The sequence below is a fragment of the Anomaloglossus baeobatrachus genome, chromosome 4, assembly GCF_048569485.1.
Source record: "Anomaloglossus baeobatrachus isolate aAnoBae1 chromosome 4, aAnoBae1.hap1, whole genome shotgun sequence".
NCBI classification, from domain to species: domain Eukaryota; kingdom Metazoa; phylum Chordata; class Amphibia; order Anura; family Aromobatidae; genus Anomaloglossus; species Anomaloglossus baeobatrachus.
In genome coordinates, this window is record NC_134356.1 from 589596277 (window position 1) to 589624233 (window position 27957).

The window sequence follows — 27957 nt, forward strand, 5'->3', positions numbered from 1 at the left end:
TGTATATAATGAGGGTGACGTTATAGAATCAGGGTGAGTGTATATAGTCAGGGTGATAGTATAGAATCAGGTTATCACCCTCACTATTTACACTCACCCTGATTCTATACCGTCACCCTCACTATATACACTCACCCTGATTCTATACCGTCACCCTCACTATATACACTCACCCTGATTCTATACCGTCACCCTCATTATATACACTCACCCTGATTCTATACCGTCACCCTCACTATATACACTCACCCTGATTCTATACCGTCACCCTCACTATATACACTCACCCTGATTCTATACCGTCACCCTCATTATATACACTCACCCTGATTCTATACCGTCACCCTCACTATATACACTCACCCTGATTCTATACCGTCACCCTCACTATATACACTCACCCTGATTCTATACCGTCACCCTCATTATATACACTCACCCTGATTCTATACCGTCACCCTCACTATATACACTCACCCTGATACTATACCGTCACCCTCACTATATACACTCACCCTGATACTATACCGTCACCCTCACTATATACACTCACCCTGATTCTATACTTTCACCCTCACTATATACACTCACCCTGATTCTATACCGTCACTATATACCCTCACCCTGATTCTATACCGTCACTATATACCCTCACCCTGATTCTATACCGTCACTATATACACTCACCCTGATTCTATACTTTCACCCTCACTATATACACTCACTCTGATTCTATACCGTCACCCTCACTATATACCATCACCCTGATACTATACCGTCACCCTCACTATATACCCTCACCCTGATTCTATACCGTCACTATATACACTCACCCTGATTCTATACTTTCACCCTCACTATATACACTCACCCTGATTCTAAACAGTCACCACCACTATATACACTCACCCTGATTCTATACAGTCACCCTCACTATACTCACCCTGATTCTATACCGTCACCCTCACTATACTCACCCTGATTCTATACCGTCACCTTTACTATATACACTCACCCTGATTCTATACCATCACCACCACTATATACACTCACCCTGATTCTATACCATCACCACCACTATATACACTCACCCTGATTCTATACCGTCACCCTCACTATATACACTCACCCTGATTCTATACCGTCACCCTCACTATATACACTCACCCTGATTCTATACCGTCACCCTCATTATATACACTCACCCTGATTCTATACCGTCACCCTCACTATATACACTCACCCTGATACTATACCGTCACCCTCACTATATACACGCACCCTGATACTATACAGTCACTTTCACTATATAGACTCACAGTGATTCTATACTGTCACCTCCTCACTATATACTGTGACCCATTCTATACTATCACCCACACAATATACAATCACCCTGATTCTATACTATCACCCTCACTATATACATCCTGCAGATTTTCCTGCACTGCTCCCTCTGGCGGATACAATACAATACTGCACCTATACCCGGTTGCCTTAGACGCTTCTATTGACGTCACTTTTCCTCGCCTCCAATATTATCCGGTATCTACATAACAGGGAGCAGGGGAGCTAAAGTTGTAAGAAAATATTACAAAGTTTGTCGTTTATTCCCTTACATGTTGGCAGAAAAAGAATCGGTTGTGGTAAATATTTTCTAGTGCCAGTATCAATAGTGGCGGCCGGTGCATCTGATGACGTCATTGCTGAGCGCCGCCTACAACAATTCTTATGGCTGTGCTGTGGTGACATTGCCGATTTCCCTGCACAGCGGCATCATGTGGGCGGCCGGACAGCTGCTCTCCAGGGCGAGGGTGAGTACCGCACTGTGTGACCCGGAGAATGCATCACTGCTCACCGCTGAGGGTTTGTCACAGTCCTGTCCTCATTACCGGCGCTGCAGTGTGTCAGTGCAATGCTGGAGGAGTCCAGACTGGATAGAAATGAGATCAGTACAGGACTCCATACACTGCCAGCAAGCAGAGGGGGCTGAGACAAAGTATCCCAGAAAGAGACTGAACGTTCTAGAACTATTAACCCCTTTCACCCCATGAAGTAATAATTATAGGCCTCGTACAGTGAGGCAGGCATCGAGGGCGGTGGTGGTCGTGTAATAAAGTGACCATTATACTATTCCACCATCATGGCGTAAACGGTGTTAAAGGGGCATTCCAATCTCCAAGATCCTATCCCAATATGTAGTACGTGTAAAAGTAATATTAGCACATATCTCCAATTAGAAATGTAGTATAGTTCTCCTGATATAGCCAGGTCTCTTCACTCATGTGCAGGGCATTGCAGCTTAGGTGTCTATGGTTACGACCACGAGCAACTAACTGTCACTGTATGAGTGCACTTAACTATGGATACCTAAGCTGCCATGCCCTGCACATGAGTTAAGAGACATGACCATACCAGGAGAATTATACTACATCTCTCTTACCTCATGTGCAGGGCATTGCAGCTTAGGTATCCATGGTTACAACCATAAGCAACTAACTGTCACTGTATACGTGGACGTACCCATAGATACATAAGCTGCAATGCCCTGCACATGAGGTAAGAGAAATGGCTATATCAGGAGAACTATACTACTTTTCTAATTGAAGGTATTTGTTAATTTTCTTTTTATTACACCTACTACATATTGGGATAGGATCTTGCAGATGGAAATACCAATTATGCTGCGAAGTGGGCGCTGTGCTGCCTCTGTAGTTTCCGTGCAGACCCCTCCTATGTATATAATCCTGTTACCCTGGGGTCTGGTGAGCGGATGAACTCTCCTCTGATTTTCATCAGCGTCTGTTCTTTTATTGTAACATCTGTTTTTATACATTAAAATTTTCTAATGTAGAAAGATGAAATCCAGAATCCTATATTGATCGTAGCAATAAATCCATGAAACTCATGAGGCGCAGTGCGGCTACACGGATGTTCCGTTCCAGGTCCATTTTTTTTTTATGCACCCACAGACTTGTATAGGAGAGTCTCATACTATATACATAAGAGTATATACATAAGAGTACAGTCATGGCCAAAGGTTTTGAGAATGCTACAAATATTAATTTTTACAAAGTCTGCTGCTTAAGTTTTTCTAATGGTAATTTGCATATACTCCAGAATGTCATAAAGAGTGATCAGATTAACAGCAATTACTTGCAAAGTCAATATTGGCTAAGAAAATGAACTTCAACCCCCAAAACAGATTTCAACATCATTGCATTCCTGCCTTAAAAGGAGCAGCTAACATTGTTTTAGTGATTGTTCCATTAACACAGGTGTGGGTGTTGATGAGGACAGGGCTGGCGATCAATCAGTCATGATTAAGTAAGAATGACACCACTGGACACTTTAAAAGGAGGCTGGTGCTTGGTATCATTGTTTCTCTTCAGTTAACCATGGTTATCTCTAAAGAAACACGTGCAGCGATCATTGCTCTGCCCAAAAATGGCCTAACAGGGAAGAGTATCGCAGCTACAAAGATTGCACCTCAGTCAACAATCTATCGCATCATCAAGAATTTCAAGGAGAGAGCTTCCATTGTTGCCAAAAAGACTCCAGGGCGCCCAAGAAGGACCAGCAAATGCCAGGACCGTATCTTAAAACTGTTTCAGCTGCGGGATCGGACTACCAGCAGTGCCGAGCTAGCTCAGCAATGGCAGCAGGCTGGTGTGAGTGAAATCCAGATAAATCTGCAGGTTTTCTGTGGCAAAATCCACGGGTACAGAGTCCCGTGGGCACATAGCCTTAATGGTCGGCAGGTGTTTAAGTGCGTGTTTAGACAAACAGCCCAAAGTAAACCATGAAAGGCTGAGTTTACATGTCCAGTAATCATCCGTTAGAATGGATCCATTGCCCATATTTTCAAAATTGGTTCTTGTAGGATCTGGGGTTCTTTTAGCATAGAAAAAGGATCAGTAAATTGATTGCTGTTTACCTTCCATTTGAAACTGATCCTGTAAACAAAAAAACAAATCCTTTACAAGAAAAAAGGATGGCTAAATGGCACTCGGGTATCGGATCTGTTCTCCATGGACTACCATGTTAAAAAAAACGGATGGTGCAAAAATAATTTTTTTTCAAAACTGAGATAAAAGTTGTCTGCAGAACTTTTTCCCAACAGATTGCTGCTGGATCCGTTCTAACAGACGATTACTGGACGTGTGAACTCAGCCTTACAGATCACTCCGTGCACACAGGCGGCCGTAGTTCCCAACAGCGCGAGTTCTGATCACAGGATGACGCACCGCCAGCAATGATGATGTTTTGCGCTTGTTCACCACTGGATTAGCTGCTTGTTTGCACTGAAAGAAGCCGTTTTTATGAACATGCAGGTTTTAGCAAATGCAGAAACTCCCCATGTTACCCTATGGGACATGGGGAGTGCTGTGTCCATGCTGCGGTATGTGCAGCTGCGGAATATGCTGCGGATGTCCCGCAGCCACACAACTGCATGTCAATTATTCCTGCGGAAATACCTGCGGAATTACCGGCCCTCCACTATGGAGATAGAGGCCGGGACTGTGTATAGCTGCGGATTCCAGGGATCAGCTGCGGGAAACCTGTGGACGTACCTGCAGATATATCCGTGGGTACATTGTCCCGTGGGCACGTAGCCTTAGGCTATGTGCGCACGTTGCGTTCTGCCGTGACAAATATTCTGCAGCGTTTTGTCACTGCATGTGCATTTCAAAACGCAGCCAAAACGCTGCGTTTTGGATGTATTTTGATGCAGAATGGATACAGAATTCATGCATTCTGGATGCTTGCTCTCCCATAGACAGAGTGGGAAAAGCATCCAAAATGCACAAAAGAAGTGACATGTTGCATTTTAGAATGCATCGATTTTGTAAAAAATTTGGCATGCAAAACGCTGCGTTTTAAAACTCAACATGCGCATGGAATTTGTTAAATTCTCATAGACTTTGCTGGGGGCGCAGAACGCATGCGTTTACGCTGCAGTTTAAAAAGCTGTGCAAACACATGAAAAAACGCAATGTGCGCACATAGCCTAAGGCTATGTGTCCACGCTGCGGAAAATGCGCTGATTTTGCCGCGGATTTCTCGTGGAAAAGCCGCGGATTTCCCGAAAATCTGCAGCACAGGTACTTCCCAGCCATTTCTATGGCATTTTGGAAATGCTGTGCCCATGCTGCGGATTTTTCCGCAGCGGATTTCGTGCTGATTTTGGTCCGGAAAAATCTGCAACATGTCAATTATTGTTGCGAATTTTCATCCGGATTTTGGCTTTAAAATTGGGAAAAAAAAATCCGAACCAAAATCCGCATCAATTCCGCGGTAAATCCGCAGCAAATCCGCACCTTTGAAAAGGTGCGCATTTTTGCGGGAAAGCTGCGGATTTTGATGCAGAAAAATCCACAGCTACATTCTCCCGTGGACACATAGCCTTAAAGGGGGTTTGTCAGGTCCTCTAAGCACCCAGAACTACGAGCAGTTCTGGGTGCATATTGCTATTCCCTACCTAACTGTCCCTGTATACATTAGGATAGATAAAGAGATCTATAGAAAAAGTATTTCTAAAGATCCTGTGTGAGATGCTAATGAGCGCAGGGACTAGTCGCAAGGGTGTTATTTCCCCCTACTAGTCTTTCCTGTTAGCATGCCAATCAATGCCCAGCGTCATCGGCATGGACACGCATACCTGTGCATTGTCACCGCCGCAGAGGCTGGGTTTGGGGTCAGTGCACATAATCAGACCCGGCACTTCCAGTCATGTGCAGTATGAAGTCAGGTGTACGCATCCCGGCTTCAGAGAGGTCTAGTGCGCATGACCGGAAGTGCGGTGACTTCTGATAATGCGCACTGAGCTTAAACCTGGTGTCAGAAGCGGTGGCAACTGACAGGTACACGTGTCCATGCCGATGATGCTGGGCATTGAATAGCATGCTATCACGCCCACACTATGCTACTATAGCTTGGGACAGTTAGGCAGGGATAGCAATAGGCACCCAGCACTGCTCGTGGTCCGGGTGCATACAGGACCTGACGGGTTCCCTTTAAATGAAAACTTGAAAAACATTCTGGAGACTTATTACGTCTCTGTGCGTGAGGAATACGGCCATGTGCATAATGCTGTATGTAGGTTGATGTCTATTTAAATTTTGAAATCTAGGAATGTATTTTCCTTTTCTTCCGGATAGATTTGTGTCCTCTGCAGCCTCAGAAGATCATTTGCCTCAAGGACTGAAGCAGAAGACCGGATCACACAAGTGCTGAAGACAAAGTTTCCTCTTGCCTCCTTTGTGAACGTGGTAGATATCTCAGGTGATAAAGAGCGATTGACATTGGATGAGCGTGAGGACAGTGACTTGGGATCCAGTTGATCTCTTGGTTATTCCATCTGCATTGTTATTAAAGGGAAAGGGAATCTATCAGCAGGTTTTTGTTATGCAAGCTAAAGCCAGCATGCTGCAAGGGTTAACACATAGAATTCAGGAATGCCTGTATTGTTAAGATCTGATCTGATTTCAATTTTCTCTGATTATACTACATTCCATCTTTCCTACCGGATACGACTCAATATGGTCAGATTGTCCGGCCGGATGAAGGCCTGAGGCCGAAACGCCTCAAGGTGGACTTTCTACCATTGTACAGCACGTTTTCTTTCACTTGTTCACAATAAAGAAAAAATAGACCAAGAGATTTGAACTTGTGCCCGTTTTTTGGGGAACTACACAGTGTACCGGGGTTCACCTTTTACTCGTCTACATTAAATTACCCCAGAGCACCTGTTTAAGGTGATGCTAGGTCTTACTTTTTTCTGCAGTAATCTAAGTTATACATCAGGATCTCTTTGCTTACATTATACTGCTCTCAGATGAGGTAACCAAAACCTGCTGATAGATTCCCTTTAGCAAATAAATAGTAAAGTGGAAACTGCAATAGTGTAATTTCAGCCATGGTACTATGTAAGGAGATTGCTACATACAATGCGGAGCTTGGCAGGAGCCCAGATATTCTACCAGGAGGTGTGAGGTGGCCAGCAAAGTCTGCTCTTCCTCCTGGCCCCTCCTGTATCTGTGTTTTTCAATGGGAATAAACACATTGGGCCACAATTACCTCTTGCGATTTGACCAATAGCTCCTGTGTAGGGATGAGCGAACCCGAACTGTAAAGTCTGAGGTTCATAGGTAACGCTGGGTGTCCGAGGAGCGAACTTGATCACAGACTTTAAAAAAGTCTGTGTCTGAGTACGGGTGCTGTTCATATGCAAGCCACTCGATTTAGCATCGCTGTGCTCGGGTACGCTAAACGGTCTGGCGAGTGAGATCTGCTTGCAGGCTCTTACCGGGTATAAACCAAAAAATAGAAAAAAATAGAAAAAAAAAAGCCAAACTACCCAATCATTGCCTTTCATGTTACTCAAGTTGAGAAAAATGCAAGTCTATGGCTCCATGGAAAACATCTGACTACACTCGGATGACCTCCAAATGCAGTCTGATTTTCACAATCTGACATAATGGAGGAGGTGGAGATTATTGCTTTTTTTTTTCCCCCCTTCTCTACCTCTGATAAAAACTGATCCCACTCTGATCAGAGTTTGATCAGCATAATTGCATCTTTCTCTGCTGGAGAGAACGCGGTCATGTGCACCTCCCCTATGGAAACAAAAGGATCAACCACTGAAATCCAACACTCCATCACCTTCCGTCCCTGAACATCACTCATAGGAGGCGAGACGGGAGGCCTCCATACATTGTCATCCAATTGCGCCATAATGGACCTGCTTGTTTAACTTTAATCCAATGTATACGGGAGTGTTAAGCTTTCACAGACTCCTCTGGAAAGTCGTCCAGCCCCAGCTGACATCGGGGGGGGGTTCGGATAATGTTCACCTAGTGTGCATGACCACCATACACGTTTATCTGTTATTCACAGGAATTGTGAAAGCATTTTCACCTGCCTCCACCCCAAAAACCTGCTCACTCCTCCAGACTGAGTGTGCATGCTTATTTTGGTGGGAAGAGTGACTAACCCCATGCCAGGCATAATGAAATCCAATATGGCTGATCCCTCTTTCATTACAGCCGCATGTAGATGTTAGTGATTTCAATTCAGAAAAAAACTCCAGATTCCTTATTTATCGTGTGTGTGTGTGTGTGTGTGTGTGTGTGTGATATATTATATAAACACAGCACAGACTAAATGTTTGGACACACCTTCTCAATCAAAGAGTTTTTTCTTTATTTTCATGACTCTGAAAACTGTAGATTCACATTGAAGGCATCAAAACTATGAATGCACACATGTGAAATGAAATACTTAACAAAAAAGTGTGAAACAACTGAAAATTAATCTTATATTCTAGGTTCTTCACAGTAGCCACCTTTTGCTTTGATTACTGCTTTGCACACTCTTGGCATTCTCTTGATGAGCTTCAAGAGGTAGTCACCGGAAATGGTCTTCCAACAGTCTTGAAGGAGTTCCCAGAGATACTTAGCACTTGTTGGCCCTTTTGCCTTCACTCTGCGGTCCAGCTCACCCCAAACCATCTCGATTGGGTTCAGGTCTGGTAACTGTGGAGGCCAGGTCATCTTGCGTAGCACCCCATCACTCTCCTTCTTAGTCAGATAGCCCTTACACAGCCTGGAGGTGTGTTTGGGGTCATTGTCCTGTTGGAAAATTAAATGATGGTCCAACTATACCTAAACCGGATGGAATAGCATGCCGCTGCAAGATGCTGTGGTAGCCATGCTGGTTCTGTATGCCTTCAATTTTGAATAAATCCCCAACAGTGTCACCAGCAAAGCACCTCCACACCATCACACCACCTCCTCCATGCTTCACGGTGGCAACCAGGCATGTAGAGTCCATCCGTTCACCTTTTCAACGACGCATAAAGACACGGTGGTTGGATCCAAAGATCTCAAATTTGGACTCATCAGACTAAAGCACAGATTTCCACTGGTCTAATGTCCATTCCTTGTGTTCTTTAGCCCACACAAGTCTCTTCTGCTTGTTGCCTGTCCTTAGCAGTGGTTTCCTAGCAGCTATTTTACCATGAAGGTCTGCTGCACAAAGTCTCCTCTTAACAGTTGTTCTAGAGATGTGTCTGCTGCTAGAACTCTGTGTGGCATTGACCTGGTCTCTAATCTGAGCTGCTGTTAACCTGCGATTTCTGAGGCTGGTGACTCTGAAAAACTTATCCTCCGCAGCAGTGGTAACTCTTGGTCTTCCTTTCCTGGGGCGGTCCTCATGTGAGCCAGTTTCTTTGTAGCGTTTGATGTTTTTTGCCACTGCACTTGGGGGACACTTTCAAAGTTTTCCCAATTTTTTTCGCATTGACTGACCTTCATTTCTTAAAGTAATGATGGCCACTCGTTTTTCTTTAGCTGCTTTTTTCTTGCCATAATACAAATTCTAACAGTCTATTCAGTAGGACTATCAGCTGTGTATCCACCAGACTTCTGCACAACACAACTGATGGTCCCAACCCCATTTATAAGGCAAGAAATCCCACTTATTAAACCTGACAGGGCACACCTGTGAAGTGAAGACCACTTCCGCTGACTACCTCTTGAAGCTCATCAAGAGAATGCCAATAGTGTGCAAAGCAGTAATCAAAGCAAAAGGTGTGTACTTTGAAGAACCTAGAATATAAGACATATTTTCAGTTGTTTCACACTTTTTTGTTATGTCATTCCACATGTGTTAATTCATAGTTTTGATGCCTTCAATGTGAATCTACAATTTTCAGAGTCATGAAAATAAAGAAAACTCTTTGAGAAGGTGTGTCCAAACCTTTGGTCTGTACTGTATATATACACCATGTTCCAAATGATTATGCAAATGATATTTTTCTCTGATTTTCCTAAATAGTCGGTGTAAATGACAGTCAGTCTAATAAAAGTCATCACCCGTTAGAGTATACATCTAATTTTATTGAAGAAACCTCCCAATGATAACCGTATAATTTTCAATTTTTTAAAAAAAACAAACCTCAAAATGCACTGTTCCAAATTATTAGGCACAGTAGAGTTTCTAAACATTTTCTATGTTTTAAAGAACTGAAAATGCTCATTTGTGGAATTTGCAGCATTAGGAGGTCACATTCACCAAAATAAAAAGCTATTTAAATCCAAAACATCCTAACTGGGCAAGTTACATGTTAACATAGGAACCCTTCTTTGATATCACCTTCACAATTCTTGCATCCATTGAATTTGTGAGTGTTTGGAGAGCTTCTGCTTGAATTTCTTTCCATGATGTCAGAATAGCCTCCCAGAGCTGCTGTTTTGATGTGAACTGCCTCCCACCCTCATAGATCTTTTGCTTCACGATACTCCAAAGGTTCTCTATAGGGTTGAGGTCAGGTGTAGGCGGTGGCCACACCATGAGTTTATCTCCTTTTATGCCCATAGCAGCCAATGACACAGAGATATTCTTTGCAGCATGAGATGGTGCATTGTCATGCATGAAGATAATTTTGCTCCTGAAGGCACATTTCTGCTTTTCGTACTATGGAAGAAAGTGGCCAGTCAGAAACTCTATATACTTTGCAGAGGTCATTTTCACACCTTCAGGAACCCTAAAGGGGCCTACCAGATGTCTCTCCCCATGATTCTGGCCCAAAACATGACTCCTCAACCTCCTTGCTGATGTCACAGCCTTGTTGGTACACGGTGGCCATCCACCACTCCATCCATCTGGACCATCCAGGGTTGCTCGACACTCAGCAGTAAATAAGACTGTTTGAAAATTAGTCTTCTTGTATGTCTGGGCCCACTGCAACCATTTCTGCTTGTGAGAACTGGTTAGGGGTGGTCGAATAGTAGGTTTATGCACCACATCTAGCCTTTGAAGGATCCTACACCTTGAGGTTCGAGGGACTCCAGAGGCACCAGCAGCTTCAAATATCTGTTTGCTGGTTTGTAATGGCTTTTTAGCAGCTGCTGTCTTAATCCGATGAACTTGCCTGGCAGAAACCTTCCTCATTCTGCCTTTATCAGAATGAACACGTATGTGCTCTGAATCAGCCACAAATCTCTTCACAGTACGATGATCACGCTTACGTTTTCGTGAAATATTTAATGTTTTCATCCCCCGTCCAAGGCATTGCATTATTTGATGCTTTTTGGCAGCATAGAGATCTTTTTTCTTTCCCATGTTACTTGAAAACTGTGGCCTGCTTAATATTGTGGAGCATCCGGTTTTCCTTTTTAATGAGCTCACCTCGCAAACTAATTCTCCCAGGTATCTGAGATAGAGAGAGAGATAGATAGATAGATAGATAGATAGAGATATATATATATATATATATATATATATATAATCTCTATCTATCTATCTCTATCTGTGTGTAGATGTGTTTATGTATAATCTTTCTTTATTGAATAGAAAAGAAAAATGAAGAAGCATAGAAAAAACATACAAACAAACAAGGTTATAAAGAGATCATTGCGTATGATACCACAATTTGGATAACATTCCCATAACGTGTCCCCTGATAACTGAGAATCGTTCAAACACTGTAATAATAACAATATATTCCTCATATCCACTGTTCCTCTCTTCATTGGCGAGAACTCGATAACTAAACTTCCCGTATAACCTTGAACCGCATCCTAGCTCTACTCATTATGTCTTAATCAGTAAGTTTAAAAGGAAAATGAAGATAAAAATGGAAATTAAAAGAAAAATAATAAGAAAAACAACCTAAAGAGATGAACAAAGAAGAGAAATAAATAGTCATGCATGAAATAGAAAAGAAAGCTGAAGAATCAGGGAAGGAGAAGGGGGGAACCTTTTAAGGGTTAGGAGGGCGGGGGGTGCATAAACAGGTCTTGCCCTAGCCCTTCTACTATCTCTCCTCATACTGCACCTATTGAACCTTCAAAATAACGTATGGTAATCGTCTGAACTTTTAAATATTATCCATGGCGTCCAAATTCTCAGGTATCTTTCAGTATGTCCCTCTGCCTCTGCCATTAGTTCCTCCATATGATGTATGTGCTCAAATTCCTGTGTCCATTCCCGCAAGGACGGGGCCTCCTGTGTTCTCCAATGTCTTGGAATCACTGCTCTTGCTGCTGCCAGACAAAACCGCAGTATATCCCCCTTTTGAGCTTTAATTGAGCCGGGAAGCATTGACATCAAGGCTATTTGTGGGGTCTGTGGTGTTCCTTTCCCTGTTATTTTTGTGTATGTTTGAAAGATTGCCTCCCAGAATGACTTGACTTTAGCACAGTCCCACCATATATGTATCATTGTGCCCCTTGTTGTTCCACATCGCCAGCACATCTCGGAAACAGAAGGAAAGATTCTATGTAGCCTTACCGGATACTGATACCATCTTGTTAGGATCTTATAGTTTTTCTCTTTGGTGTACCCTGCAATCGACAATTTATGTGTAAATATGTAAGCTTTCTGTTTTTCTGTATCTGTGAATGTCGTTTCCATTTCTTCCTCCCACTTGATCATATATGAGGGATCCGAGCCCGCAGAGGGATCTGCCTGTCCAATCAACTTATATATAAGTGACATCAAATGTGCGGGTATGGTATCCTGCATAAATAATTTTTCAAAGGGTAAGGCCAAGCCCTCTGATATTCCATCCATTCCCTGTGTCTTAGAATTAACGAATGAATAGAGTTGTCTATATTCTATCCAGGATAATGTCTGGGGAGGTTCCATGGTTTGCATATCCTCAAAGGATCTTAATTTAGACCCCCTAAGGGTATGATAAATCCTACCATCGTGTTGTGCTCTCCATCTCAGAAATTTGGACCGACCGACTCCCGGGGGGAATTCTGGGTTGGATATAATAGGAGCAAGGAGAAAAGGGCAACCCACCAATCCGCCGTTCTGTTTAACCTTGTCCCATGTCCTCAGCGTAGCCTTAAGGCCGGGGCCACACGGGGACTACTGCGATCCCCTTGCATGAGACTCGGCTCGTGCTGGCAGTACAGCAGAGCCGAGTGTCATGCGTGTGTGCTTGCAACTGAGGTCCGTTCGTGCGAGCAGACCTGAGCTGTGGGGGGCGGGCCGGCACTCAGGAGGGGAGGGAGGGATTTCTCTCCCTCTCCCCTGCATAGCCAGCTATTGCCATTCTCGCACTGCACTAGCAGTACACCGGTGTACCGCGAGTGCAGTGCGATTTTTCTCTCGCCCCATTCACTTGAATGGGTGCGAGAGAAAGAGTCTCGGATTACAGTTGTAGCATGCTGCGATTGTTTTCTCAGTCCGATTAGGGCTGAGAAAATAATCGCTCATGTGTGCTGACACACAGGCTAGAATTGGTCCGAGTGGAATGCGATGTTTTATCGCACTCCACTCGCACTGTTTTTCTCGCCGTGTGGCTTAGGCCTTATAAAAAGACTCGCCGCCACCAGTCTCACCCCCTCCCTGGACCCAACCCATGGTAGATACTTTAGTGGAATTGATGAGCTTTCCTGTTCAAGTTTGACCCATTTCTTATTTTGGTCGTTAAAATGCCAGTCAAACATTCGAACCATCAGTGCCGCCCGATGATATCTGCGCACATCTGGGAGTCCTGCGCCCCCTGCAGTGATATGCTTAGTAAGTGTGTGATATTTTATTCTAGCCCTAGAGTGTCCCCATATAAATTGAGTTAGGGCAGACCTGAGTGTCCGAAAAAACCCGGAAGGTGGAAGAAGCGGGACTGCCTGAAATATATATAAAAACCGTGGAAGGATGTCCATTTTAAATGTGTTTTATACAGCCAAACCAGGATAAGGGTTTTTTATGATATGACCTAAGCTCTTTGATTGTTCGTGTCAATAGCGGTAAATAGTTCTTGGAATACAATAATTCCAGATCTGCAGGGACATTGATGCCTAGATATTTCAGTGTCTGGGATTGCCATTTAAATGGGAAGTTACTTTGAGCCAATGAAACCTCTTGAGGCTGCAGCGTGATTTTTAAGGCTTCTGTTTTTGAACAATTAACTTTGAAATTACTTAAGTCCCCAAATCTCTCAAACTCCGCTATCAGGGAGGGGAAAGATATATGTGGCTGAGACACATATATCAACAAGTCGTCCGCATATAGCGCTGTCTTGTATGTTTTCCCCCCTACGTCTATACCGTGCACATTGGGATTTCTCCTGATTGCGTTGGCAAGATGTTCCATTGTAATTACATATAATAGCGGAGAAAGAGGGCACCCTTGCCTTGTTCCATTTCTGATTTGTATAGACTGTGATAAGGAGCCATTTGCCTTTATCCTTGCCGATGGACATGTATAAAGGGCCATTACTTTATTCAAAAATCCAGGACCTATCCCTATGTGTTCTAATGCTGCCCTCAAGAAGTCCCACTGTACTCGATCAAACGCTTTTTCTGCGTCTACTGATAGTATTCCCAGGGGCTGATTCGTGCTTTTAGCGTGGGCTATAAGCAGTAAAGTTTTATTGACATTGTCCCGAGCCTCCCTACCCTGTATGAATCCTACTTGGTCTGTATCAATGATGGAAGGGAGAAGGGGAGCCAGCCTGTTAGCCAAGATCTTGGAGAATAACTTTATATCTACATTGAGTAAAGATATTGGTCTATAATTAGACACTAACATGGGGTCTTTGCCAGGTTTCGGAAGGACCATGACATGTGCCTCCAGTGACTGAGTCGCAAAGGGAGTCTCTGGTGAAATTGCATTAAATACCTTAGTCATAAATGGGGTAAGCAATTCCCGAAATGTTTTATAAAATGTAGGAGAAAATCCGTCCGGACCCGGACTCTTCCCATTTGGGGTATTCCTAATTGCTTCTCCCACTTCCTCCTCTGAGAACCTGTTTTCCAATTGTTGCACTTCCTCATTTTTCCGAGTTGGCACAGCCGTGTCCATCATATATTCCTTAATGCGCTCAGTCAAAGCCTGTGATGACATGCCAGAGAACCTCCCTTGGATGTTATACAGTTCCGAGTAGAAACCCCTCAATTCTTCCAAGACCTCCGCCGGGCTGCTCGCCTTCCCTCCTCCCCGTTTCCGCAAGCTAGGTATAAATGTTGTGAGATTACGGGGATGTAGAAGGTTGGACAATGATCTGCCGCATTTATTAGAATGCTGATAGAGAAAGCGCTTATGATTCCGATATCTGAGAAATCTTTGATTCAGCACTGTCCTAAGTTCCTCTCTGCATTTTGTGAGTTCTGCTAGGGTTACCCTCAACTGCCTATTTTTGTGTGCTGTTTCCAACTTATGGATCCTGTCCAACAGTTCTTTTATGCGAATATTCCTTATTTTTTTGATACGCGCCCCGTGCTTTATCAGCACCCCTCTTATGACACACTTGAGCGCCTCCCACTGCAGAGGCATCGAAGTGGAGTCCGTTTCGTGAGAGGACATGAAGACATCAACCGTCTCCCTGATGTCAGTCATACAGATTACATCTTTGAGTAAATTATCGTTGAGTCTCCATGTCCACTCCCGCTTCCTCCCATCCGGGGGAACAATGGCCAAAAAGACCGGGGCGTGATCAGACCAAACTATACTACCGATCGTGGGATTCGGTCTCCAGGCCAAAACACACTGACTCACCAGGAATAGATCTATTCGGCTGTACGAATCATGAGGGGTGGAATAAAAGGTGTAGTCCCTACCCGTAGGATGCATACTGCGCCACACGTCGTTCAGGTGCATCTGATGTATGTCTTGCTTCAAAGAGGTCAATCTTTTTATGGAAATGTTGCTCCTTCCAGCCGAAGTGTCTACCAAGGGATTCAAAGACAGATTAAAATCTCCCCCCAAAATCAGTATTCCCTCTGCGTACTCGGATAGAACTTTTAGGAAGGCCCTGCATGTCTGTGTCTGTCCCGTGTTAGGTGCATACCATCCCGCCACTGTATACACTGTTTCATATATCCGTAGTTTAACTATTATGTATCTACCTTCTGCATCCTGTTTCGTATCTAGAATAGAGTGAGGCAAGTTACTGTGTATGGCAAGCGATACCCCCCTTGACCGGGATTCAGCATTGGCGCTGTGGAACCATGTTGCATAGTTGCGATCTCTCAAGTTTGGGACATGGCCCACTTTAAAATGTGTTTCTTGAAAAAAGAGAGGACAAGTAATGTCTTAATATAACTTCATCAAAGTAGATTGAAAAATCTTTATATTCTCTTGGGTATATAACTTACATAACGGTAATAGTTATAGAGCGGGATATGAACGGTCCAACCCGAAAGCCTTTTGATAATATACCAGAAAAACTTGGTTTTAATCACATGATATGCTGGCAGATATTCTCATTCAGAAGAACTTGTCTCTAAATAAAGCCGACAAGAAAATATTCTGAGGAACTGAGTTGATAGGCTTGGAAGGGGGGAAGGGGAATGGAAGGGGGGGGGGGGGGGGGGAGGGGTTGGAGGGGGAGGGGGGAGGGGGGAGGAAGGAAAGAGGTAACAAAGTGGATAAGATGAAAAATACCTCGTTATAACTCCAAAAATGGATGAATAGCCAATGGGATGCTAGGAGTTTAGTAAATCAAAAAAACTCCTAAGGTATCACATGAGTCTTCCTATCCTTGTGTTTAAAAGGCTTATGGATCACATCCTAACCATGTCTAGGTCACATTAGGGCAGCAGGGACATCTGCATAGACAGAGACAGTAAAATACCAATTAAACAAGTAACCTTCCTAGATTTATACTTCTCCTATTTTGCTCATGTTATACATAACGGCAGGTTACTTCCAGTTACCTAATACGGCCTCTTCATCTACAGTATTTCATTCTGCTAAGCTGTAGCTCAGCTCTGCATTAAGCGACATGTCACTTTAAGCAGCATGGCACGCCCCTCGCAATCCTCCTCTATTCTGAGTCTGGACATGTGATGGATTCATACGAGATCGTAGGATTGGCTTAAGAGATCTGTCAATCACGGATTCTCAGCCTGTGGGGCGGGAGCAACACTGTTTACTTCCGGTCGCGGGAGGTTTAAAACACCTCCGTCCGTGGGATTAGGCACATATCATCTGGGCACAGGACAGGACACAGCGCTGGCTCCCTGCGGTTAGATGTGCTTCGGCGCTCGGGACACTTTGTCCTTGCAGGTTGAGCTTTTCTTCGGACCAAGTATCGGTATGTCTTTACACCTTTTTGGAGTGTTTTCTCCCACAGGACATTTCAAAGGACTAGTAATGGTGCTGTAAATGTCCTGTTGTTTCCTCTTGCAGAATCGTTATGGGATCACCTGTAGTGATCGTTTGTTTTCATGTCTTTAGGTGAAAGAAGTGTTCATTATAACACTTGGTCACTATACTGGAACACTGTGTAAAGGAGCTTTTCTTTGCAGGTATACACTTTTTTCCATAGATGTATGTCCTGTCCTGTTTATATTCACATATCTCTATGCGGGATATTAGATCATTATTATTATTCCTTTTAGGATTATATAGATTCCGATGCTGCGTATTGATACAGCACCCCCTACCTCAGTGACCAAGAAATTACAGGTATTTATTTTTCAGGACTAGTCAGGTGTCATCTAGTAAATTTATGCTTGCACCATTTGTCCTGGTTTGGTGGATACAGGACGATATACCACACTGATGTGGCTCCCTAAGGGAATTCAACGTACTTCTAGGTCCATGACTATTATCCTTTTTTCATTTTAGGACTGGACACACTAACAGTGTAGATATTGGTGTAACACCATCAACTAAAGAAATTGGACTCTTTGCATGTATAGGTATCTACTTTTCTCTATGGGACACTGTAGGTTTCCTGAATCTACCTTGTTTAATTGGTATTTTACTGTCTCTGTCTATGCAGATGTCCCTGCTGCCCTAATGTGACCTAGACATGGTTAGGATGTGATCCATAAGCCTTTTAAACACAAGGATAGGAAGACTCATGTGATACCTTAGGAGTTTTTTTGATTTACTAAACTCCTAGCATCCCATTGGCTATTCATCCATTTTTGGAGTTATAACGAGGTATTTTTCATCTTATCCACTTTGTTACCTCTTTCCTTCCTCCCCCCTCCCCCCTCCCCCCTCCAACCCCTCCCCCCCCCCCCCCCCCCCCCCCCTTCCATTCCCCTTCCCCCCTTCCAAGCCTATCAACTCAGTTCCTCAGAATATTTTCTTGTCGGCTTTATTTAGAGACAAGTTCTTCTGAATGAGAATATCTGCCAGCATATCATGTGATTAAAACCAAGTTTTTCTGGTATATTATCAAAAGGCTTTCGGGTTGGACCGTTCATATCCCGCTCTATAACTATTACCGTTATGTAAGTTATATACCCAAGAGAATATAAAGATTTTTCAATCTACTTTGATGAAGTTATATTAAGACATTACTTGTCCTCTCTTTTTTGTGCATCAACAGGTATGACTTTTTTTACCCCTGATGATCCCCCAGCATTGCGTTAGGTGGGGGAGAAACGCGTCGGGAGAGCGTGGGGTGACAGCTACTGCAGCGGGTCCCCTACAGCTCCACCTAACAAAATTTAAATTCATCTGACTGAAGTATCTATTTGAGTCAGGAACCAAATTTAACGCATTTGTGTTTATGTGTATATTTATGGTTTTGCACTAATCACCTGGGTTGGTGGTGGACACCCCTTGGCTAGAGATAGGGACAGGGAGGGACAGCCACCCGGAACGGGGAGTGCCCAGTAACTTAGGACACCCTCCGTCGTCAGGAAGGGTCAATAAAGGCTATGAGATCAGTAATCTGACGACTCTGTGAACATCTATCTATCGCTATCCTTTTCACGCTGAAACTATCTCCTCCCAACATCTCACTGGCACTGTGTTGTCCTTTATGTATTTTTAGAGAGACACTGTTTGTCATTTTTTATAATTTTCTAAATAAAACTTAAATATTTTTAGAGGTATTGTTTTTTCTGTGGTCTTATGCCTTTACTGACAGTGCCTGTACTGTGGACTCTGCTGCTGTGACTCTTTCCCCCAACTGTTGTACTTCATCTTTGAGTCCAGAGAGTTCAGCCTTATATGAATTCTCCAGTCTGGAGATATACTGCTCCATATCCTTTTTTGTGGGGATGTTTTTAAAATGAGAACTCAGCTCCCCTATAGTCCGCCATAGCTGGCTAATATCGTGGCCCACCTGCACCCCTTTCTGACTAGTGGTCTGTATCATGTCAGTGTTTGGGGATTTATCAGGGACTGGGAAGGTGACTGCTGTTATATTTGGTTGCAGCATCGTATGTGTCTGAACTTGGGGGCCTGCTGCATACTCCGTTCTGCTCCCTTCTTTAGCCCCCTCCTCTCCTGTGCTCTCAGCCCGCTTCTCCTCGGGCATTGAACGGTGTCCTCCCATACTGCCTGTCTGCCCTCTTGGCTCCGGCGTCTCGGCGCCATTTTGCTTTTCCAGCGCGGCCGCCCCACTTGCTCCATCATCCCTGGGCTGGCCTGCACTCACCGCTCCCCATGCTGCCTCCACCTTCTTCGCTGTCTCCGTCGCCCGCTCAGCATCCTCCATCTCTGCAGCCGCCGTCATCTCTCTGCAGGACGCGCGGCTGCTTCTAGTGGTTATTGCAGCGTCAGCCATATTGGGGTCGGGTCCTGCTGGTGCTGTCCGCACCATATACCAACGAATGCTCTGACCTGAGGCGTTTGCACGGGATGAGGTGGGCTGGGGGTTTTCCTTCTTCCTTCTGTTGCCCATTCGTTGCTTTAGGGGTCCTGAATTGTTGCTCTGACTTGATGAATCCCCGCGCCGGCTGAGGAGCTGAAGTGTCACACGTCTTTATCCCTCCATGGCCAGGCCACGCCCCCCGTAGATGTGTTTATATATAATTCTAACTTTTTTTTATCATTTTTCTTTTTTTTTTTTTAACATTGCCGTTTTTCATTGAATAACAGCGATCACATGATCCGGGACTGCAAAAACCGGGCCAAGTCATGTTCTCCAGGATCTCGGCTCGGTGGGGGTCAAACCCCAGGGATTTTCTGACACTAGGGGGTACTACAGGCTTATTCCTGATCGCGGTGTTTAAACAGCGATGGGGAAATAAGGCAGTCGTTAAGGTTTATTTTTTAAAAAAAAAAAATAATATTCCTTTGCTGAGATCTTACAAATGTGTCCCCGCTGTGTTCTGTGTAATGGCTGTGTCTGACCGTACAGGAACATGATCTGATCATACCACAGCTCCTGGGCCGGGGAGGAAATGATAGAATATACAGACATTACAGCACAGGATCATAGCTGATTCTTTTGTGAGGTAAAACATTTCCCTGCCTATTTTTTTTTTTTTTTAAATGTTTTACCTCAAAGAAATAATTATTTGCAATCCTGTGCTGTAATGGCTGTATACTTCTTTTTTTTTTTTCCTTCTCTGCCCAGGAGATGTGGTAAGATCAGAGCATGTCTCTGTACAGTCAGACACGGCCATTACACAGCACATAGCAGGGGCAGATATATAAGATAATCTCAGCACAGGGAACATTTTTGTTAATAACATCCAATCGTGGGAATTATCAGTATTCCAAGATCTATTGATTAAAATTAAGTTTGTTGCTGGGACCACTCCTTTTTAAGCTTCTCACATCAAACAGACATGAAAACTGAACCGCACATAAATGACACACTGGTGACATCGGATTGCTGTCCATTGACCACACACACACACACACACACACACACACACACCCATCGATGTGCATTGGCAAATTCAAACATGTTTGTGTTGTTGTTTTTTGGGTTTGTTTTTTTTAAAAAAAACACCAACATGTCACCCGCCCCATAGACTGTCCCTAAAAAAACCAAATAGAACTCAAAAGCGAAAAACTTATATCTGAATGAGGCCTTATTCAAATTTGGTCTTTGGCTGATATTAGAGCTGCGTACAGTATAACATATCTGCTATTACCCGCAACCGGCCAGAGCAGGTTTTCAGTCTCTAAAAGAATAAAAAGGACTTTGTGTCAGGTCCTCCTAATTTTCAGGATCTCTTGTGGTTGCTAATGAATAAGAGAATAGGGTGATACAATATATAATAGCTGTATTGTATAGAATAATGAATTGATTCAGGTCTCTTTCATCACAGGAGGGTGCGGAGCAATGTATGAAATCCATGTTGAGTCTGAAGAATTCAAAGAAAAGCGCACAGTCCAGCAGCATAAGATGGTTAATGAAGTGAGTTGTCTTTCTTAACCCCTTCCCCCTGAAGCCTGTTTTCACCTTTCTGACCAGGCAAAGTTTTTCAAATCTGGCACATGTCACTTTATGTGGTAAAATACTTCTTAAACTCTTCAGCGTATCCCAGTAAAAAGTGATTCTGACATTCCATGACACGTTGTACTTTACAAGTGTGGCAATTTTAGGTCGGTATGATTTGAACTCCTGTAAATATCTCAATTTCTGACGGGGAAGGACCTTTTAAGAGGATATTGGGAGAGTAAAAAATGTTGCAGTAATTTTTCATATATATATATATATAATATAAATAAATTTATTTTTTATTTATTTTTCATAAAATGTACACAAAATGAAAGGAGAAAAAAATTAAAATGAATCCCAAGATTAGTTGGTAATTTCTCTGTACTATACTGATACCCCAAATGCGGTTGGAAACTACTATTTGGGCACACAGAAGAGAAGAAGCACTACTAGACTTCTGAAGCATCATTTTCCCTGGAATAAATTGCAGAGGCCATGTCACATTTGCAGAGTTATCAGGAGCCAAAATAATAGACCCCATTCTAGGAACTACACCCCTAAATGAATTAATCTAGGGATGTGAACGAACAAGTGCTACTTTCTAACTGTTTTATTTCGCCAAATTTTTTTTTACCCCTTTTTTTTTTTTTTTTTTTTTTTTTTTTTAAATTTTCACTAGGGATAGCAAAAAAAGGTGGACCACAAAATGTGTTAACCAATTTCTTTTGAACACGGCAATACCCCATGTGTGGTCTGAATTTACTATATGGGCACACAGCAGGGATATTTGATTTTTTTTGGAGAGCAATTTTGGCTGAAATAGATTGTTGACGTCATGTCACATTTGCAGAACCCTTGAAGTGCCAAAACAGTAGAAACCCCCCACAAGTGACCTCATTTTGGAGACTACACTTTGTAAGAAATTCACCTATGGGTGTAGTGAGCATTTTAAACACAAAGGTGAATTTTTCGGCTTGACCTCCGAATAATTTAAAATTCATTTTTTCCTCTAAAAATGTTGCTTTGGCTCCAAATGTTTTTGTTTTGACAGGAGGTAATTAAATAAAATGGACCCCAAGACTTGTAACACAATTTAATATGCAAATGCCCGATATGTGGTCAGTGCCATTTTAGGGTGCAGATTTTGCTGGGATGGTTTGCAGGTCCATGTTGCTTTGGCAGAGCTCCTGAGGTGTCAGAACAGTAGAAACCACCATAAGTGACCCCATTTTACATTGAATTAATCTAGAGGTGCAGTTGAGCATATGGACATCACAGAATTTTATACCATTAGGCTATGAAAAAAATACTTTTTTTTTTTTTTTCAAATGAAATGTTATTTTAGCCCCATTTTTTAAAAAAAATTGTTTCTAGTGGGAAAGACGTAAAAATTATCCCATTATTGCACAAGTTTTTTAAAACACAGTAAGGGGCTGCACGGTGGGTCAGTTGCTAGCTTTGCAGTCTTGCAGCGCTGCTGTCCTGGGGTCGAATCCCACCAAGGACAACATCTGCAAGGAGATTGTATGTTCTCTCCGTGTTTGCGTGGGTTTCTTCCAGTTTTCCGGTTTCCTCCCACACTGCAAAGACGTACAGATAGGGAATTCAGATTAGGAGCCCCAATAGGACAGAGATGATTTCTGTAAGGTGTTGTGGAATTAATAGCGCTAGAAAAGTGAGTAAAATAAATAAATATCTTGTACATGGTTGTATAGTAAGTTTGGGTACAGCAGGGCTCGGGAGAAAGGAAGTGCTATTTGACTTTTGTAGTACAGATTTTTTTTTTTTTCAATAGTTTGCAGGCATCATTTGCAGAGCCCCTAAGGTGCAAAAACAACTGACCCCTTTTAGGCACGCTAGAAGGCATACAGTGGGTACGGAAAGTATAGAGACTTCTTTTACATTTTTCACTTTTTGTTTCACTGCAGCCATTTGGTAAATTCCAAAAAGCTTATTTTTTTTTTCTCATTAAAGTACACTCTGCACCATATCTTAACAGAAATGTTGACATTTTTGCAAATTGAAACCTGAAATATCACATGGTCATAAGTATTCAGATCCTTTGCTCAGACACTCATATTTAAGTCACATGCTGTCCATTTCCTTGCGATCCTCCTTGAGATGGTTCTACTCCTTCATTGGAGTCCAGCTGTGTTTAATTAAACTGATAGGACTTGATCTGGAAAGATGCACACTTGACTATATAAGACCTCACAGCTCACACTGCGTGTCAGACCAAATGACAATAATGAGGTCAAAGGAACTGCCCAAGGAGCTCCGAGCAGAATTGTGGCAAGGCACCGATCTGGCCAAGGTTACAAAAGAATTTATGCAGTACTCAAGGTTCCTAAGAGCACAGTGGCCTCCATAATCCTTAAATGGAAGAAGTTTAGAACCACCAGAACTCTTCCTAGACCTGGCCGTCTAGGAAGAGGGATATCCTGGAAGAAAGCCTCTTCCAGACTGCTCTGGACCTTAGACTTAGTCAAAGGTTCACCTTACAATAAGACAATGACCCTAAGCACACAGCTAAAATACAAAGGAGTGGCTTCAGAACAACTCTGTGACCAGATCCCTGACCTAAACCCAATTAAGCATCTCTGGAGAGACCTGAAAATGGCTGTCCACCAATGTTCACCATCCAACCTGACGGAACTTGAGAGGATCTGCAAGGAAGAATGGCAGAGGATCTCCAAATCCAGGTGTGAAAAACTGGTTGCATCATTGCCAAGAAGACTCATAGCTGTACTAGCTCAAAAGGGGGCTTCTTCTCACTACTGAGCAAAGGGTCTGAATACTTATGACTGTGATATTTCAGTATTTCTTGTTTAATAAATGTGAAAAAATGTCTACATTTCTGTTCATTTCTGTCAAGATGGGGTGCAGAGTGCACATTAATGAGAAACAAAATGAACGTTTTTGAATGTACCAAATGGCTGCAATGAAACCGATGAGTGAAAAATTTAAAGGGCCGTGAATACTTTCTGTACACTGTGTGTGTGTGTGTGTGTGTGTGTGTGTGTGTGTGTGTGTGTGTATGTATGTATATATGTATGTATGTGTATGTGTGTATATATATATATATATATATATATATATATATATATATATATATATATATATATATATATATATATATATATATATATATATATATATAATATATAATATATATATTATAATTTTTTTTTTTTGGATCTCTGGTCACTATAACAACCGTCGGCACTCTGTGATCAAGTCACCAGAAGGTGATTGGGTGAGAGAGGTAGTCCCCATTCCACTAACAACTTTTTAAATGCCATAGTTGATATTGATCACAACATTTAGGGGGCTGATCAGCTGGGGGCAATGCTGGCAGCGGCTCGGCCTGTTACTGCAGGAGCTTGTCTGTCAGTTAAAGTGATTGTATCAGGCACAGCTTTTGAGGTCATACATTATCCAGGACATACTTGTATGTCCGTTTGTGGGAACAGCAAAACAAATAAGATGTATCGGTACGTCCAATGTTGGGAAGATGTCACCATGGATGTACTCTTTCCCCTGACTGGCTTGCTCAGCTAATTTTGTCCCTGTGCATATGTGGCCACCTTTCCACTTCCAGCGGCAGGTGACAGGATCCCTTTCTTGAGGTGGATGTGTGACCTGCATTCATCAAACATTTATAATCAATCATGTTAAGCCATAAATGTAATACAGAGCTACATGTCCACCACATTTGAAACTTGCATTTTCTTTTTTTTGTTTTGGTTTGTTTATTTTTAAACTGAAATGCGTATATTTTTGGTTATAAATCATTATTGTAGTTGGTTTGTATTAAAACTGGTCAACCAGTTGTATTTTGGAGCCTGCATGTACTTTCATACACTGTAGGCTGCTCAGTCCAGTTCTTTATGAAATACATAGATGGCCTTAGAGACAGACCTGAGTTTACAGAGTTCATGTTCACAGTCCAGTAGCCATTTCGTTTTTTTTTTTGTTTTTTTTCGGGACAAAAATAGAAATAAAAATATTCCATTTCAAGATCCAGGCATTTGATTTGGGGCAATATCTATTAAAATACAGTTAGGTCCAGAAATATTTGGACAGTGACACAATTTTCGCGAGTTGGGCTCTGCATGCCACCACATTGGATTTGAAATGAAACCTCTACAACAGAATTCAAGTGCAGATTGTAACGTTTAATTTGAAGGTTTGAACAAAAATATCTGATAGAAATTGTAGGAATTGTACACATTTCTTTACAAACACTCCACATTTTAGGAGGTCAAAAGTAATTGGACAAATAAACCAAACCCAAACAAAATATTTTTATTTTCAATATTTTGTTGCGAATCCTTTGGAGGCAATCACTGCCTTAAGTCTGGAACCCATGGACATCACCAAACGCTGGGTTTCCTCCTTCTTAATGCTTTGCCAGGCCTTTACAGCCGCAACCTTCAGGTCTTGCTTGTTTGTGGGTCTTTCCGTCTTAAGTCTGGATTTGAGCAAGTGAAATGCATGCTCAATTGGGTTAAGATCTGGTGATTGACTTGGCCATTGCAGAATGTTCCACTTTTTAGCACTCATGAACTCCTGGGTAGCTTTGGCTGTATGCTTGGGGTCATTGTCCATCTGTACTATGAAGCGCCGTCCGATCAACTTTGCGGCATTTGGCTGAATGTGGGCTGAAAGTATATCCCGGTACACTTCAGAATTCATCCGGCTACTCTTGTCTGCTGTTATGTCATCAATAAACACAAGTGACCCAGTGCCATTGAAAGCCATGCATGCCCATGCCATCACGTTGCCTCCACCATGTTTTACAGAGGATGTGGTGTGCCTTGGATCATGTGCCGTTCCCTTTCTTCTCCAAACTTTTTTCTTCCCATCATTCTGGTACAGGTTGATCTTTGTCTCATCTGTCCATAGAATACTTTTCCAGAACTGAGCTGGCTTCATGAGGTGTTTTTCAGCAAATTTAACTCTGGCCTGTCTATTTTTGGAATTGATGAATGGTTTGCATCTAGATGTGAACCCTTTGTATTTACTTTCATGGAGTCTTCTCTTTACTGTTGATTTAGAGACAGATACACCTACTTCACTGAGAGTGTTCTGGACTTCAGTTGATGTTGTGAACGGGTTCTTCTTCACCAAAGAAAGTATGCGGCGATCATCCACCACTGTTCTCATCCGTGGACGCCCAGGCCTTTTTTAGTTCCCAAGCTCACCAGTCAATTCCTTTTTTCTCAGAATGTACCCGACTGTTGATTTTGCTACTCCAAGCTTGTCTGCTATCTCTCTGATGGATTTTTTTCTATTTTTTCAGCCTCAGGATGTTCTGCTTCACCTCAATTGAGAGTTCCTTAGACCGCATGTTGTCTGGTCACAGCAACAGCTTCCAAATGCAAAACCACACACCTGTAATCAACCCCAGACCTTTTAACTACTTCATTGATTACAGGTTAACGAGGGAGACGCCTTCAGAGTTAATTGCAGCCCTTAGAGTCCCTTGTCCAATTACTTTTGGTCCCTTTGAAAAAGAGTAGGCTATGCATTACAGAGCTATGATTCCTAAACCCTTTCTCCGATTTGGATGTGAAAACTCTCATATTGCAGCTGGGAGTGTGCACTTTCAGCCCATATTATATATATATAATTGTATTTCTGAACATGTTTTTGTAAACAGCTAAAATAACAAAACTTGTGTCACTGTCCAAATATTTCTGGCCCTGACTGTATGTTACGTAACCGTAATCTGTTATCCTAAAGGTTAGTCTGCATAACATTTTGGTTATTGGTAACTGGACCCGGTTTTTTTTTTCTTAAACATTGACATATATGGGAACTGAAGCACAACGATGGTCATTTGGTATGTCATCCCTTAAAGGATTCTTTTTAAGCTCTGTATATGGCCAGGACACAACAGTTTTTGATAGACACTTCTAGTAAAAACTAGTATTACAATCAGAACAAATACAGAGCAAACACAGGTTCACACTATGGTTTCCATTTCGCATCTGTTTAAAACTCCGGCCAGCTATACCCAGTGCTGTTCCATGTCATTGACCGTTCCCTCCCATAGCAAGAAACTAGTCAATCACCTAGAGTGGTCCAGAGTGAAGCTGGCCGGGGTTAACGTCGTACTACTCACATCTATTCCTATAATCCACGGACGGTTCTTCTAGCTATATAGCATTTCGGGGGGAAAAAACATACCTGGAGGCATTCATGCAGGCAGGCTGTGATTCATGCTGCTCATGGTTTCCCTTTTAAGAAATTCTACTCTGTTATCATAAAATGTTCTCAGCAATACATAACTATATTTGGTTCTTTTGTCGTCTCATATCTCCTCCTGATTCCTGCTCCTTCTATAGGCTCTTCAAGAAGAGATTAAAGCAATGCATGGGCTCAGGATATTCACGTCTGTCCCGAAACCCTGAAGACGCCCGATGCTGGATTGAAGTTCAGTATGTAACCAGATTGTCAGCTGCTGCGTACACCAGAGTCACGGCAGGAGGGCTCCCGCAATATTTTATGTGACCACAGATGGTGGAGATCTAGTTATATGAAGCTACAGACGTTGCACATTATAGTTTTGCTACCTAGAATATAAAATTGATCTTCTAATAAAGTGAAGTAACACAATGTGCACATTTGTTTCTTTTTACTGCTCCATTGCACCTGAAATAAAATGTAAAAAGTAAGGAACTTCACTACCGTTTTGTGTAAACTGCTCCAATGCAGACCCTACGTGTAGTCTGATCCTACAATTGCACTCCGTTCTATATGGTTCTTGTAGACTGGAGGGAAAGAGCTGATGGCAGAAGAGTAAAAGATGACTACACGATCAGACGGCAAAAAGGGTATATTTA

At 42.6% G+C, this 27957-nt stretch overlaps 1 protein-coding gene and 1 long non-coding RNA gene across 2 annotated transcripts; both read left to right on the plus strand.

Annotated features, from left to right (window-relative positions):
* The first annotated feature begins 1603 nt into the window (after nt 1-1603).
* Nucleotides 1604-27730, plus strand: BOLA3 (bolA family member 3). Its single transcript, XM_075342903.1, has 4 exons — nt 1604-1814; nt 6162-6285; nt 20994-21082; nt 27460-27730. The coding sequence occupies exons 1-4, from the start codon at nt 1695-1697 to the stop codon at nt 27523-27525; spliced, it is 399 nt and encodes a 132-aa protein (XP_075199018.1). The 5' UTR covers nt 1604-1694; the 3' UTR covers nt 27526-27730.
* On the plus strand, nt 16864-18806 carry LOC142301862 (uncharacterized). The gene is made up of 7 exons (XR_012752899.1): nt 16864-17056; nt 17200-17270; nt 17364-17430; nt 17593-17666; nt 17750-17913; nt 18082-18209; nt 18308-18806. It is a non-coding gene; the product is annotated as an uncharacterized LOC142301862 (long non-coding RNA).
* Nucleotides 27731-27957: the final 227 nt, after the last annotated feature.

Coding starts and splice junctions, on each gene's coding strand:
- BOLA3 (XM_075342903.1), top strand. CDS start 1,695: ATGACGTCATTGCTGAGCGCCGCCTACAACAATTCTTATGGCTGTGCT. Junction 6,286..20,993: donor GAACGTGGTAGATATCTCAG/GTGATAAAGAGC, acceptor CTTTCATCACAG/GAGGGTGCGGAGCAATGTAT. Junction 21,083..27,459: donor AGCATAAGATGGTTAATGAA/GTGAGTTGTCTT, acceptor CTCCTTCTATAG/GCTCTTCAAGAAGAGATTAA.